General features: G+C 45.5%; 2 protein-coding genes across 2 annotated transcripts; one reads left to right on the top strand and one right to left on the bottom strand.

Moving 5' to 3' along the window:
• Window positions 1-3: 3 nt before the first annotated feature.
• B3GNT9 (UDP-GlcNAc:betaGal beta-1,3-N-acetylglucosaminyltransferase 9) lies at window positions 4-1426 on the top strand (the record flags this gene model as incomplete). Its single annotated transcript, XM_078621902.1, has 4 exons — window positions 4-267; window positions 461-702; window positions 780-1035; window positions 1109-1426. Coding segments are annotated over 4 exons (1080 nt in total), but the record flags the coding sequence as incomplete, so codon positions are not given.
• Window positions 1427-6030: 4604 nt separating this feature from the next.
• On the bottom strand, window positions 6031-11566 carry PHAF1 (phagophore assembly factor 1). Its single transcript, XM_078621901.1, has 16 exons — window positions 11503-11566; window positions 11312-11394; window positions 10862-10945; window positions 10526-10569; window positions 10188-10267; window positions 9978-10072; window positions 9212-9309; window positions 8970-9082; window positions 8695-8828; window positions 8420-8503; window positions 7875-7957; window positions 7332-7384; window positions 7218-7267; window positions 6990-7048; window positions 6817-6883; window positions 6031-6105 (listed from the first exon to the last, which is right to left on the bottom strand). Exons 1-16 carry the CDS (start codon window positions 11564-11566, stop codon window positions 6031-6033), a joined length of 1266 nt encoding a protein of 421 aa, XP_078478027.1.
• Between the last annotated feature and the right edge of the window lie 1220 nt (window positions 11567-12786).

The following is a 12786-nucleotide window of genomic DNA, read 5'->3' as shown; positions in this document are numbered from 1 at the left end:
CCTCAGTCCAAGTCCAAACCTCCGGCCAAAGCCAAGAAAAAATCCAAACAGAAGAATGCTGCGCCGACCAAAGCTTCCGGAAAGCCTCCTCTGCCCACACTGCCACCATTCGACTTTGAGAGTTACATGAGGGAGAAGGACAACAGACACTTCGAGCTGCTGGTGGATCAGCCAGAGAAGTGTCACGTCACAGGAGAAGAAGACAACTCTGCTCCCTACATGCTCATCGCTGTGAAATCTGTCGCTGCAGATTTTGATAAGCGCCAGGTGAAACATTAGAGGAACCTTAGCACATGCACCGTGTGTGTGTGTGTGTGTGTGTGTGTGGAGCAGTGATTGGGGGACCAAGTTCTTACTCAGTTTGTTCTGTTGTCTCCGAGTCATAAATGAGCTACGTGTGTGTATGTGATTCTCGGAGCTTCTCAGTGAACAGAGCGTATCTTCACATCAACTGCTTCAGGTGGTTCGGCGGACGTGGGGCAAAGAAGGACTTTTCCAGAACGGCGTGTCCATCCGCACCGTGTTCCTGCTGGGGGTCCCCAGGAACCGCACGGCTCTGCCTCTGTGGGACCGTCTGCTGACCTATGAGAGCGAGACCTTCAGGGACATCCTGCTGTGGGACTTTGAGGACACCTTTTTCAACCTGACGCTGAAGGAAACACACTTCCTGGAGTGGGTCAACAGCAGCTGTCCTCACGTAAAGTCCGTGTCCAGACATTCTTTGTCAAACGTCCCCTCGTCGTTTGTGTCTGATGCGTTTTTCACGTCTTGTGGTGCAGGTTCATCTTCAAGGGGGACGCCGACGTGTATGTTAATATAGAAAACATACTAGAGATGCTACAAGGTCAGAGGTCAGACGAGGATCTTTTCATTGGTGATATTATTTTCAACGCGAAACCCATCCGCCGCCGCAGTTCCAAGTACTACGTGCCAGAGTTTGTGTACGGAGGGGGTCTGTACCCATCCTATGCAGGGGGAGGAGGGTTCGTCATGTCTGGGTTCACAGCTCGGAGGCTCAGCGCCGCATGTCGACAGGTACCACACACATCTCGTAGCATGTTCAAACTGTCAGAGTTTGTTTATCAGTGGTTTGTTTCCGTCTGTGTAGGTGGAGCTGTTCCCCATCGATGATGTCTTCCTGGGAATGTGCCTCCAGATGATCGGCGTCAAACCCTTGCGACACCAGGGGTTTCGCACCTTTGGGATTCCGCGGCCGTCTGCAGCGCCGCACCTTCAGACATTCGACCCGTGTTTCTACAGAGAGCTGATGGTCGTTCACAGCCTCAGCGGGCCGCAGATTTGGCTCATGTGGAACCTTTTGCACGACCCCAAGCTGAACTGCCACAACAGGACCAGCCCGACATCCGGGCCCTTCAGGTGGAGGGGGGAGAAAGGGAGATTCGGGAGAGGAGACGGACTACGATGAGAAATCTGTGTTTGCTGTGCCTGAGTGACGTCCTCCAGGATGTAGCACAGAATGTTTCCAATCCACGCTTAGCAGGAAAAACGTTACATCATCTCGAGTTTGATTTCACGAGGTGTGAACATGGATTAACTTGGTGAAAACTCCAGCAAATCATCTCATCAGCTCAAACTCAGCTCTGTTTGCCCCCATCGTGGTCTGAAGGACCTGAAGGTCTGCAGCTGCAGAAACCCGCATGAGTCAGTGTAAGTTGGCAGGTCATCTTTGGAGGAACCATGATGTGATTCAGCAGACGGTCGGGTCGGTATCGTCAGAGCCAATCAATGTGCTCGCACATTTGGTGTGTTCGTGCATGGACTGAAGGTTCGGACAGGGAATGAGACGTCTCATGTTCTCACAAGGAACCACGGGGTGAACATGTTTGTGGTGTTTTTATTTCTTTTATGCGGACATGGACGTATTCTGTCTGTCTCCTGCAAGCAACCACATGACATCCACACATTCGCACACACACACACAGGGTCACACTGCTTGTGATTTTTGTCATTTTCAGATTGGCAGATGATTGTATCGATGTTTCTGCTGATGTCAGTGGTCACGTCTTCGGGTGATCACGCCCACATGCTGTCGACCTGCTGGAGCCAATGAGCTTTGTTTGAGATGTTTGGAGCGACTTTCCTCCATATACTCCATGCGTCAACATCTCAGAGTGACTTCAGCATTAAAAGTGATGACCTATGAACCCTCATACCAGTTTGTGATGTGTGAGGGGAGTGTGTCTCCACAACACACACACACACCATACACACAAGCATTCTCACAACATGAACTGAATCCATATGCTGCTGCCTGGAAACCTTTAGACCAACTTCAAGATAAAATTGTTCACATCCAGAATTTTTATTATCTTTTCATCTGCTGGTTGCACAAACACAAAATGTTTTTTGATGTTGATGGAGTTCAGCTCAGGCGTGTGCTGCTGAAGCGGCATCAGTCCAATTAATTGCTCCTTGCACTGCAATGATTTGTTGATGAGGACATGCTGGATAAATCAAAGACTTCTTTAGAGTATAAAACACCACATTTCAATCAATCATACAATTTTAATGAGGAGTCAATGTCTCAGTTCCAGAAAATGTCTGATCAGGTCACAACAAACAAAACCTAAAACCAACGACAGAACCCAAAACAATGTTTTGTTGAATATATTTATGGTTGGGGGATGGGCACACAGAGCGGATGATACCAAGAACAGATGTTATAAAGTGTTATGACAGTATCGTTACATGATGACTATGACTGAAGTTATAAATTACATCTGTCGTTCACACCATCTTGAGAACTTTTTAAAAAGTTAAAAACAATCCTGTGATATGTCCACCTGAGATGTGATATTACCCATCATCCTCTGTGCTGGCCATGTGTGGCACTGACCTGGTGAACAAAAACCTCTGATCACCGTCAATCTGCTCAGTGGTTCCGAGATGCACAGCTCGCGTTTCAAATTAGAATTTGTTGTGTTCGATTTAATTTTGCTGTTTGCGTCATGTGCATCAGGTTCGGCTGAGACCTGAACAGGTAAACTGACCAGAGGAACGTGACAATGAGAAATGTGTAATTCAGTCCTCTGTATAATAAAGTGCAGATTTCTTTCCCAAATAGTGGAATGTTTGCCCAAAGAAGCCTCCGCATCTACAACTGACTCAAATCATTTCCCAGAAGCATGACTCAGCTGCTGGATGACGACACATTTATTAGAGGTGACACACGCACACACACACACACACACACACACACACACACACACAAACACTTTTTCCCTCAGATTTTAATTAAACTTTGTAAGCATACAATCTGTTTTTTAAGTATCTGGACGACAAGCTTGTTTTGTGGTGGAATGCCCCTTCATAAACCACCTATCTGACAGAATGTTACTGCCGCGACAATCCTGACATCTTTGGGATCAGTGAACGTCTGCACAAGCTCCCGATGGTTCGGCGTGGATTTGAACATGTGTGCTTTAATCCACGGAGGAAAACAAAACGTCACGTTGGCAACAGAAAAACTGAAAATTGAATTGTCACTGAAACATAAAATAGGGTCTGACATGGCTGGAACGCTACGTTAGCTTGTTGATATGCTCAGCGACACACACACACACACACACACGTACATGCAAGTCCAATGCATTCTCAAATTATATACAAGGAGTTTCTTTATACACGGGAGCTGGGGTCAGAGGTCAAAGACAGGCTCGGTGGGACATGAGGCACAATGTTCAGCAGTTGGTTTTGTTCTCCATCGTATTGACCTGCATTAAAGCAAGTTTTAATACAGCGTTTGAATATTTATGACAATTACATCACTGTTTCCCTGTCAAATGCCAGGTTCTGAATGGAACCGGAGGAACGGTGTTCGTACAGTCGCTGTGCACACATTGCTCTTAAATGTGGAAGCCCAAGAAGAAAAGGAGTTACAACCTCCCGTGACTTTTCCAGCTCAAAGGTTCCAGAGTTGGAGCGTCCGTCCATCTCCTGGAGCTCCACACCACATCACCTCTCTTCAGAGGTGCTACGCGACAACAGAGTGGACTGGTCCAGCAGCCAGAACTGGACCCTGCATCCCAGAGCCCAAAGCGATGTGGGATGACTGTGTGTGTGTGTGTGAAGTGGTGAACGCGCTGTCTCTGTGCAGCCATGCAGCATGCAGCAACGCTTCAAGACGAGCACAAGCAGGTTCCTGCAGATGGACCATCACACCTCTGTGATCAGTCAGAGAGCATGAGAGAGGCTCCTCGGACAAAAACCAGAAACCGAGGGCAAAATATTACTCACTGACTGACCCAGTGTCTGTTTCTTCACATCATTTGTAAATGCATGAATGTCAGGGTGTGCACACATCACTCCTCAAAGACACTGGATCTCCTAAGTGTCATAACAAACTCTTCTTATGGACTGGTAAAAATGTAACTAGAATGAAAAGCAATGCTGAGTTGAATTTCTCAAACAACATATGGCACTGACATGAGGAACGATTAAAACACACAGTGTTAATTGAATGGATTGTAGTTGTAGAAATTTAAATTCATATTATTGAGAAGCAAACTGTCCGTGTAGGTCGGATCAATGAAGTGACCCCCCCCAAGCGGGGTGTGAGGACTACTACATCCCTCCGGTTCATACACACTGCCCATGTTGACACAAACACACACACACTCACGTGCTGTAGTGAAGATACAGCCTTGTAGCAACCAGTGGAGTTGCCTCCTGCTGGTCATGAGACGTCATGCAGGGTTAAAGGCACTTCCACTTCACTTTTCACACCTTGGGGTTACATCTACTTCTGTTATGTTACGACGTCATCAAACGGTTCTTTCAACTGGAGCTCTCTGACAACGGCCACCGCGCCAACAGACTGAACATCAGTATCAACCACAGATGGTGTGCTCCAGTTACAGCCATCACGAGCTCAAGTTAGAAGCGTTTCCTCCTCAACTGCTGCGATGTGCAGGTTAGAAACCAAACAAAAGACGACACACCTCCTCGCTCTCCACAGGACAGACACACACCACGGCGGGAACGTCAGCATGGTGAAATCCTGAAATGTCTTTGGCTTGAGCATTTGGCGACTCTCCAGACAAATGCAGACAATGCTGAGGGATGAATTACGACACATAATGGAGATCAAAGCAAGGAGGAGAGAGAGAACGGAGCCCGTGAACCACCAGAGAACCTCTGTCAGCACTGGATTCACGGGGGGGGGGGGTGCTGGGGATGGAGGTGAGAGGTGTGCATTAGTGCAAATGTAAACACTGGTTTAAATCAAAAGAAGAAATGAATGAAATAATCGTGGTGAGTGAGTGAAACAGGCCAGAGACATAAACCACTGTCCCACTGAACAACGTGCCACAACCAACACAAGTTTGTGCTTTGAGTAGTTCATGCATGTGTGTGTGTGTGCTGATGGGAGGAGGGACAGTTCTGCTCGTCGGGCCTTCGAGAGGGTGTTCACGTGTTCCTCTGAACCCTGAGTGTTCTGTACATCCGGATTCTTCGCGTCTGTCGGGTTGTGAGGAGACGGGCCGTCCCGGTTGCGCTGGCAGTGTGGTTGGTTGATGCGTTCTCAGTGGGACTTTGGCCAAAGTCAAACAATATTCCATCACTCCTGTGTTCAATGTTTAATACTTTGCTGCAGACGATATTCAAATGCTCATGATTTCATGAAGTTTTCACTGATGTGTGTGGGAAACGATATCTACAGTTTGGAACAGCTGAGCTCCACTTGAATTCTTGCCCATGTCAGCTCCGCCTGATATTTACTCAGTCCAGAAAACAGAACTTCTCCATCAGTGACAGCACGTCACCAAATCCTCCTCCTGGGATTGTCCGAGTAGGGTTTCCTGTGCAGCTGGGGTGTGTCTGGATGGAGGAGGAACCCCTCACACCCACCACAAGTAAGTTGTATTCTGTGAGAAGCAGCTTGATGTTGTGGATACGGTCGACTTGATGAGGACTCCGGCTCTGGGTTCATCAGTCGGTGGAGGTACTAGATTCACGTCAGGCCGGAAGAGGATGTGGTTACTTGTTCAGTTGGTACTACTGCTGGACTCAGGTTCGAGCTTGACCGGTGGTTCGTGGAGCACCGTAGAGGGTCACTGACGCTATGTGGTTGTTCTGCATCACCTGCACAGGTCAAACACAACAGATTCACAACAAGAGCAAACAAAGTGCACATGTTCACGGTGAATTAGTGAAAAGCTGCTGGACACATTAGAATTACAACAGATATTCTCGCACAGGCTCAATAGGCTCTGTGCACCAGCTTCCTGACCTACGTCTGACTCTCACCAGTGATCGGCAAAGGAATTTCTGACCGCAGTCACAATGAATGAGAACAAACACATGAACGGGAAAAAGACAAAATATAATGTGAGGAATGCCTTTAAGGCACTAATGGGCATTGGGGTGTGACACTTTGTACCAGATTGCTTGTGGACCACGACTCTGGTCCCAAACACCGATGTGATGTTCCGTTCAAACAACGATACGTCACTTGCAGTTAAAACCCGTCTACCCTCAGCAGTGTTTTGGTCCTATCTGAATACACCTTGGTATGCTGAGTAACAACAAACTACCTGGTAGAACGCCGTCTTTTGGGAAGTGTCACACAACAACGCTCATTAGATCCACCCACCGTTTACTGGAAAGAAAGCATTTGAGTGTTTGTTCTCGTTCATTTTACCGCTGCTGTGACTGGAGCAGAGGCTAAACCAGAAAACTCCTTCACCAATCACTGGCTCCATCAGGAAGCTGGTGCACAGAGCCTATTTCAAGCTCATACTAAAGAATTACATGAAAATGTGTGTGAACTACAATGACAGAAAGAGGTCGCACCTCAAATATCATCCTCTGCAGTCCAAAGCAGAAGGTGGAGCCAAAGGGGTTGTTGGCTGACGAGGACCTGTGGAACACACACATCTCATCTGAGTCCAACACCCTGGAATGAACCACCATCTGAGCAATGACTTCCACAAGATGTGTGTCAGGGCAATGATGTGATCCGCTACCGGTGAAGTACGACGGGTTTCTCCATCGGGTGACCGAGCAGTTCCTGAATCTGATCCCACTGAGGGTCAAACACAAAACAACTTTTATGACCAAATGTTTCCATGCTATAAAAACAAACCAGAGAAGAGAAATAACGACGAGACTGTACAGGGAAGAATAACAATCAATGTAGTTCATCAAGCCGACTTTGACCGTGGTGGGTTGGGTGGGTCCCGTCTGTGACTGACCTTGCTGTAGGTGCTTATTGTGCAGTCCTCCGTCTGGGACTCAGCTCCTTCTGACAAAAGAAACACGGGAGGTGACAAACCATCACACCGTTCACAGTGACCACAGAGGGAGGCTCAGCTCACCTTTTTTGATGACGATTGGAATCTTGAAGTCACATCGATGATAACTGCACAAGGACAGAAAATGAAACAAAGGATGACAAATAAGTGACTCACTGGAGTGCAACGTGTCTTTGGTTTACTGTGTACTTGCTGTTCATTGTTGTCCTTTTAAATGACCTTATGGGGTTCTTTTATTTCCCTGTGTGGTCAGTTGACAGTTAGTTGTTGTTTTCATTGTTTTACATGTACAATGATTTATGTAGCTTTCATTTATGGAATGTGTCTATGCTGAGGCTTGAAAAGCCTTTTTGCACTTCCATCACTTTACATTATGATGGTGCACTTTAAACTTGATGCTTATGTCTATTGTATCTTGCACTTTATTTTATGAACTTAACTGCTGCTCACTGTCTTATACTTATAATTCACTGGGCTTATCCTTGTTTTATCCCATCATGCTAAACGTTGAATTTATGTGGATTCACTGTAAACATAATTCCCCTCTTGGGATAAATGTGAATAAACCTGAACTTGAACTTCCTGTAAGATGCTTACATGTTGAAGTTATAATGTCCGGGGAAGTTGGTGTGGAGAACAAATTTCTTCACCAGGTGAGTTGTTGAGTCAAACAGGATGTCCTAGAAGGTGAGAAAATACAGCCACAGTCTCATCTGCGGCTTCCTCCGGAACAGTTCACCATGAATGACTACTCAAACAGACGACGTATGTAAAGGATATGAACACAGCTGATCTGTGCATATGACACTGTATCTACATTAGAAGCACAAGATATCAGAATCAGCAGCTGCAGCAGCTGCACATGTGCTCTGATAAAGTTCATCACACTACTGGTTGTTTCTTTGAAGACCTCTGCCAACGAATGATCTTCCTTTCTTCCTCTGGAATGTATTTTTATCCAACACCTCCACAAACATGCCAGACTGACTATTCTGCTAACACTCTGAAGTGAGTCCATCTGTTCGTACATCTCCTAAGAGGAGTCAAACAGGTCAAACGAAACACACACGTGATCGAGGTCTGCAAAGATGATACCTGAGAGCAGCACTGACATAAAGTGGTCAGTAGTCAAACGTACTTACCACTCCCAGGGTGAAATAGTTCAAGAAGTAGTCGTTACATTTGGAGGGAATCTGCTTGTGAGGTGATGGAGAATGAATTTTCATCTGAAGGAAACAGAACGCGAACTGACTCAGTACAACAGCTCCACACTGAAGCCGTATGTCTGACATGAATAATGTCTGTGAGGGTTCTCAGTCAACCAGGTCATGGCATCTTACTGGGTTAAATCCACTTGCCTAGGAATTAACCTAGCAAGATCACATGAATAAGTATTCATGATAAGTACACTTCCCACCTTGTCCTCAGACTTGTAGAAGACTTTATGTGGCGAGCCCAGAGCACCCAGGACGTCCTGGCAGGAATCTCCAAAGTAGATGCATCTCTCCAGGGACCTCACCTTAGCGTCAGCCATCAGGCCGGGACCACTGCCTGCATTGACAAAAAATCATCCCACAGCTTGAGTCAGAGAGGGGCAGTGGAACAGTAAGCACAGGTGTTGTAGATCAGAGGAGACCATATGTGAGCACGACCAAGCATTCATTCGTCAACAGACACACAGACATATGCTACCAGCTGTGAGGAGGCGGAGTTTGAGCCCCAGAGGCCCTGCACGATCTCGGAGGACATCAACACACTCTGCATAGATGTTGCCAAGGAAACAAGCCAATGGCATTGGTGGAGCTCTGAGAATGAGAGAGAAGTGCGTATGACTTGTTTCTGATTGACATCTCGGCCGCATTCCACCGGATGCTGCCCCTGTAGACCATCTGACTGGTTAGAAACAGAGCAGGTGGTTGAGCTGCATTTGTTACCTTGTTTCTTGCAGGTTGTTGCCAGTGTAAATGTGCATCCTCTTGACCATGGCTCCATGTGGAATCTGCAAGGAGGCCAAACCCATGGCAAAGTTAGGCTGCCAAGGCAAAATGACTGGGGGTAATGGAGGACAACCCGAAAACCATCAAAGAGCAGAATGATGTGCGATATGAAGTATGAATGATAAATGATAACTCAATAAACACATTATATAGTCGCATCAACACATCAGAGCTTTTGTTCATATAACACTGTATCTTTTTACACTGTGTCGGTAGCTTTTTGTGTTTTAGTGTTATGAACTATGAGAAATGGAGAAAGTCACTGTCTTAAAAAAAAAGCTGTGAGCTGTTGGTGCCCACGCATCCTCAGACTCCCCTGAGACTCCCTTCTCATACCTGCACAGCACCATCATGTTTCCTAAACATGTCATTTAAAATGTGGAGCACGATCCCTCTGCTTTTTGCAAGTCAGGAACACTTTTAATGGACACAACTCCCAGGCTTGAGCAATCAGGTAAACTGCCATCAGTAAACACCAATCTATGTGGTTTGATAGTAAACGCATATACTCTGATTTACAAAATACAAATTATTGAGATTTTCTTCCTTGCTAATTTCCCCCCATGTTAGTTAACGGCACAAGCACATCATTTAAAACAAGCATTACAGTACATTTGATGACGTCTTTGTCCAGGGATGTTGTTGTGGTGAGTTTCAGTTATACCTACACCTACAGTTATACAAGATGAGCAAACGCTCTCACCTCGTATTTTGGAGCTTCACTCCATGAGTCCAGTTGGAAGGAGAAGGACAGTCCTCGAAAGTTGAGATGGAATAACTGCTCTGCAGCATTGTAAACTTTGCCAGGACAATAGGAGAAAACAGAAGTAAGATCAGTTTCTCCATGTATAAAGAGTGCAGCCCATTTTTAAACTTTCATGAAAGAATGAGTCACGTTGCAGACAGTAAGTACCTCCAGGGTGGGTGGCTCCAAACGACTGGTCTATTTGCTCTATTGTGGGGGCAATGGCCTGAGAGTTGAAATGAACTCCACTGCAAGAGAAAAAAATGCAAACACAGAGAATCCGATCTATGAACGTTCACACAGGCTGCACAGCTTCACCTCCCAGGCCTGAACCCATGAAAACTATGAACAGACTAACGTAAGGGCCAGTGGTAAGCAGTGGTACGGCTGTAAGTAGCTGGTAAGAGTCATCTCTGTGGCAACATAAAACAGACACAGTATGTGAGAGAATCAGCTGGTACCTGACAGATATTTTAAATTCATTTTCACATCATATTTCTACTTACCAGTATTTCAACTTGACTTTGCTAAGGTCATAGACTTCAATCACCTGTTGCAACAGAAGAGTAATTAGTGAAATGGAATAGCACAAACAGGTCAAGAGAGCACTTTTTATCAATGATGTTTTGAAATGAGGGAAACATTGCAACAGTGGCAGAATGCTGCAGTTACATAACAGTGAAAAACACCACACATCTCTTCTGCTTATTTCCAACGTACAAACGGTTGCTCCAATTACATTCAGAATGAATGTGCCATATGCAGAGTTCCTCTCAGGAAATATGACGTGCAGGTCACATGTCCTGTTACCAGTTCAACCATCACTCGGTCAACGATTTTACCTTGAGCCTCTGATTTGTAGCATCAAACAGCAATTTAATCCCATCCTGAGTCAAGTTCAGTATGAGGTCGTGGCTGAGTGGTATCTGTCAGACAACAAACACAATGATATGAGACATGTGGTCATAACTCGTTCACAAACATGCAGATAAGCAGCTGTATTTTTAACATGACCAATACTTGTTTGCTGAAGCTGTGGTCTGGGCACTGTAAACAGCTCTGCACAAATACACCATTAAATAAACAGAGCATGGAAATCAGTACCGCACCTCATTTTATGCTACAGAAATATACATATATATATATATCATAAAAACATCTGCGACAGGCAAAGTTAAAGCGACAACAATACAAATAAACACAAGTTATTACACAACTGGGACTGCCACATACACAGGTCTGTCAACTTAGACTGATCAATGCTTTGTGTGTACAAGAGTGAAACATTTTACCTGTTCACTGTATAGCACCTGAACGTTTTTGATGATGCGGCAGTGTTTCTGAAGAATAGAGATGGCCTGGCCCAATGGCATCCCTGAAAAACCCAACAGGCACAAAACTCCTCTTTTGTCATGTAATGCAGAATATTAACTCTACATCGCTCCGGGTCATGTGCATGAACATGTATAAGTTGTGTTCCTACCTAACGCGAATTCCCATTGTTCATTTCCCAGTGATCTCTCAGGCACCACCTCCAGATCCAGCATTGGCAAGTTGTGGGGGGGCGGCTGACCTCAGGACACAATGGGGCCCTCTGAGAGACCCTGTCTGTCTCTGCAGCCTCACAAACCCCTCACACTTTGATCCAAACACCACTTATGTCTCTGCTGCCACAGGGTTCATGTGTGTGAACATTAATCCGTGGCCTCCTCACCAGGTCAGAGGAGACGTTTTAACACATGAGATGATGTAAGCTCCTGAGGTTTAACAAATGCTTTCAGGTGTCACCTGAAGGCTGACAAACGTGCCACCAAAACACGGTCAGATGTTCCTACTTCAGATGCAGACAAACTCAACAACACGAAGAAATTCAGAGTGGAGAAGAAACTTCAACAGAAGTCTCCAACAAAACAAAGACAACAGATCATGTGCCGAATCAAATACACAACAACACGAACTTGTCCAAACCCGTCTATTGTCTCTGGCAGCTAGCAGCTAGCAGCTAGCAGCCTTGAAAGCTGTTCCAGGAGCTAGGCGCTAACATTAGCCGACGAGCTAGCAGCTTTGCGCGTACTGAGGCGTAAATTTAAATAACGTGCACGTAGAAAAAAACGTCCTCAGTTGAAGACAAGGACAAATGGTGTGTTTTCTCAGACTGACAGGACATGAAGAGACGGCTGCTGCTGCTGTTCGTTCTTCCTCCAGGAGGTTCGGCCGTGCAGCTAGCGCTCAGCCCGCAGAGGAGGCGCTGCTCTCTGCTGTCAGCCGGTAAATATCCACCGTGCCCCCTTCCCGGTGTGACGTGTGCTCGGTGTCAGGAACAGATAAGAGCCAAACGGAGTCCGAACAACGGCAACTTCACATCAACAACAGTCCCAGGATCAGCTGATAACAACTTCCTGTTTTCGACGGCCGTCCTCCATGGACGTGATGACGTCATAGCAAGTGGATGCACGCAACCGTACGCCGTTATTACATTTCGAGGTGCTGTGCCCACACACCCCAGATTTTTTTTGTGGTATTACAGTCACATTGATCCAATAAAGTAAATACAAATACAGATATAAAATACAAATTTGTATTTTATATATATATATATATATTTGTATTCGTACAAATTTGATTTTACGTATACTCTAATGTTGCATATATAATTAAATATAATACAATTAATAATTCTAATGATATGATAATAGTCGTTCTTTTACGTTCAGTCACATATTTGATTGTGATCTATTTATTTATTTTCTTTTATTTTCTTTCTTTA

This window comes from Lampetra planeri, unplaced genomic scaffold, assembly GCF_965212315.1.
Source record: "Lampetra planeri unplaced genomic scaffold, kcLamPlan1.2.h2 scaffold_1216, whole genome shotgun sequence".
In the NCBI taxonomy this organism is placed as follows: domain Eukaryota; kingdom Metazoa; phylum Chordata; class Hyperoartia; order Petromyzontiformes; family Petromyzontidae; genus Lampetra; species Lampetra planeri.
This window is presented reverse-complemented; position numbering and strand designations above follow the sequence as displayed.

Coding starts and splice junctions, on each gene's coding strand:
- PHAF1 (XM_078621901.1), bottom strand. CDS start 11,566: ATGCTGGATCTGGAGGTGGTGCCTGAGAGATCACTGGGAAATGAACAA. Junction 10,268..10,525: donor AAAGTCAAGTTGAAATACTG/GTAAGTAGAAAT, acceptor TTTCTCTTGCAG/TGGAGTTCATTTCAACTCTC. Junction 9,083..9,211: donor AACAACCTGCAAGAAACAAG/GTAACAAATGCA, acceptor TCTCATTCTCAG/AGCTCCACCAATGCCATTGG.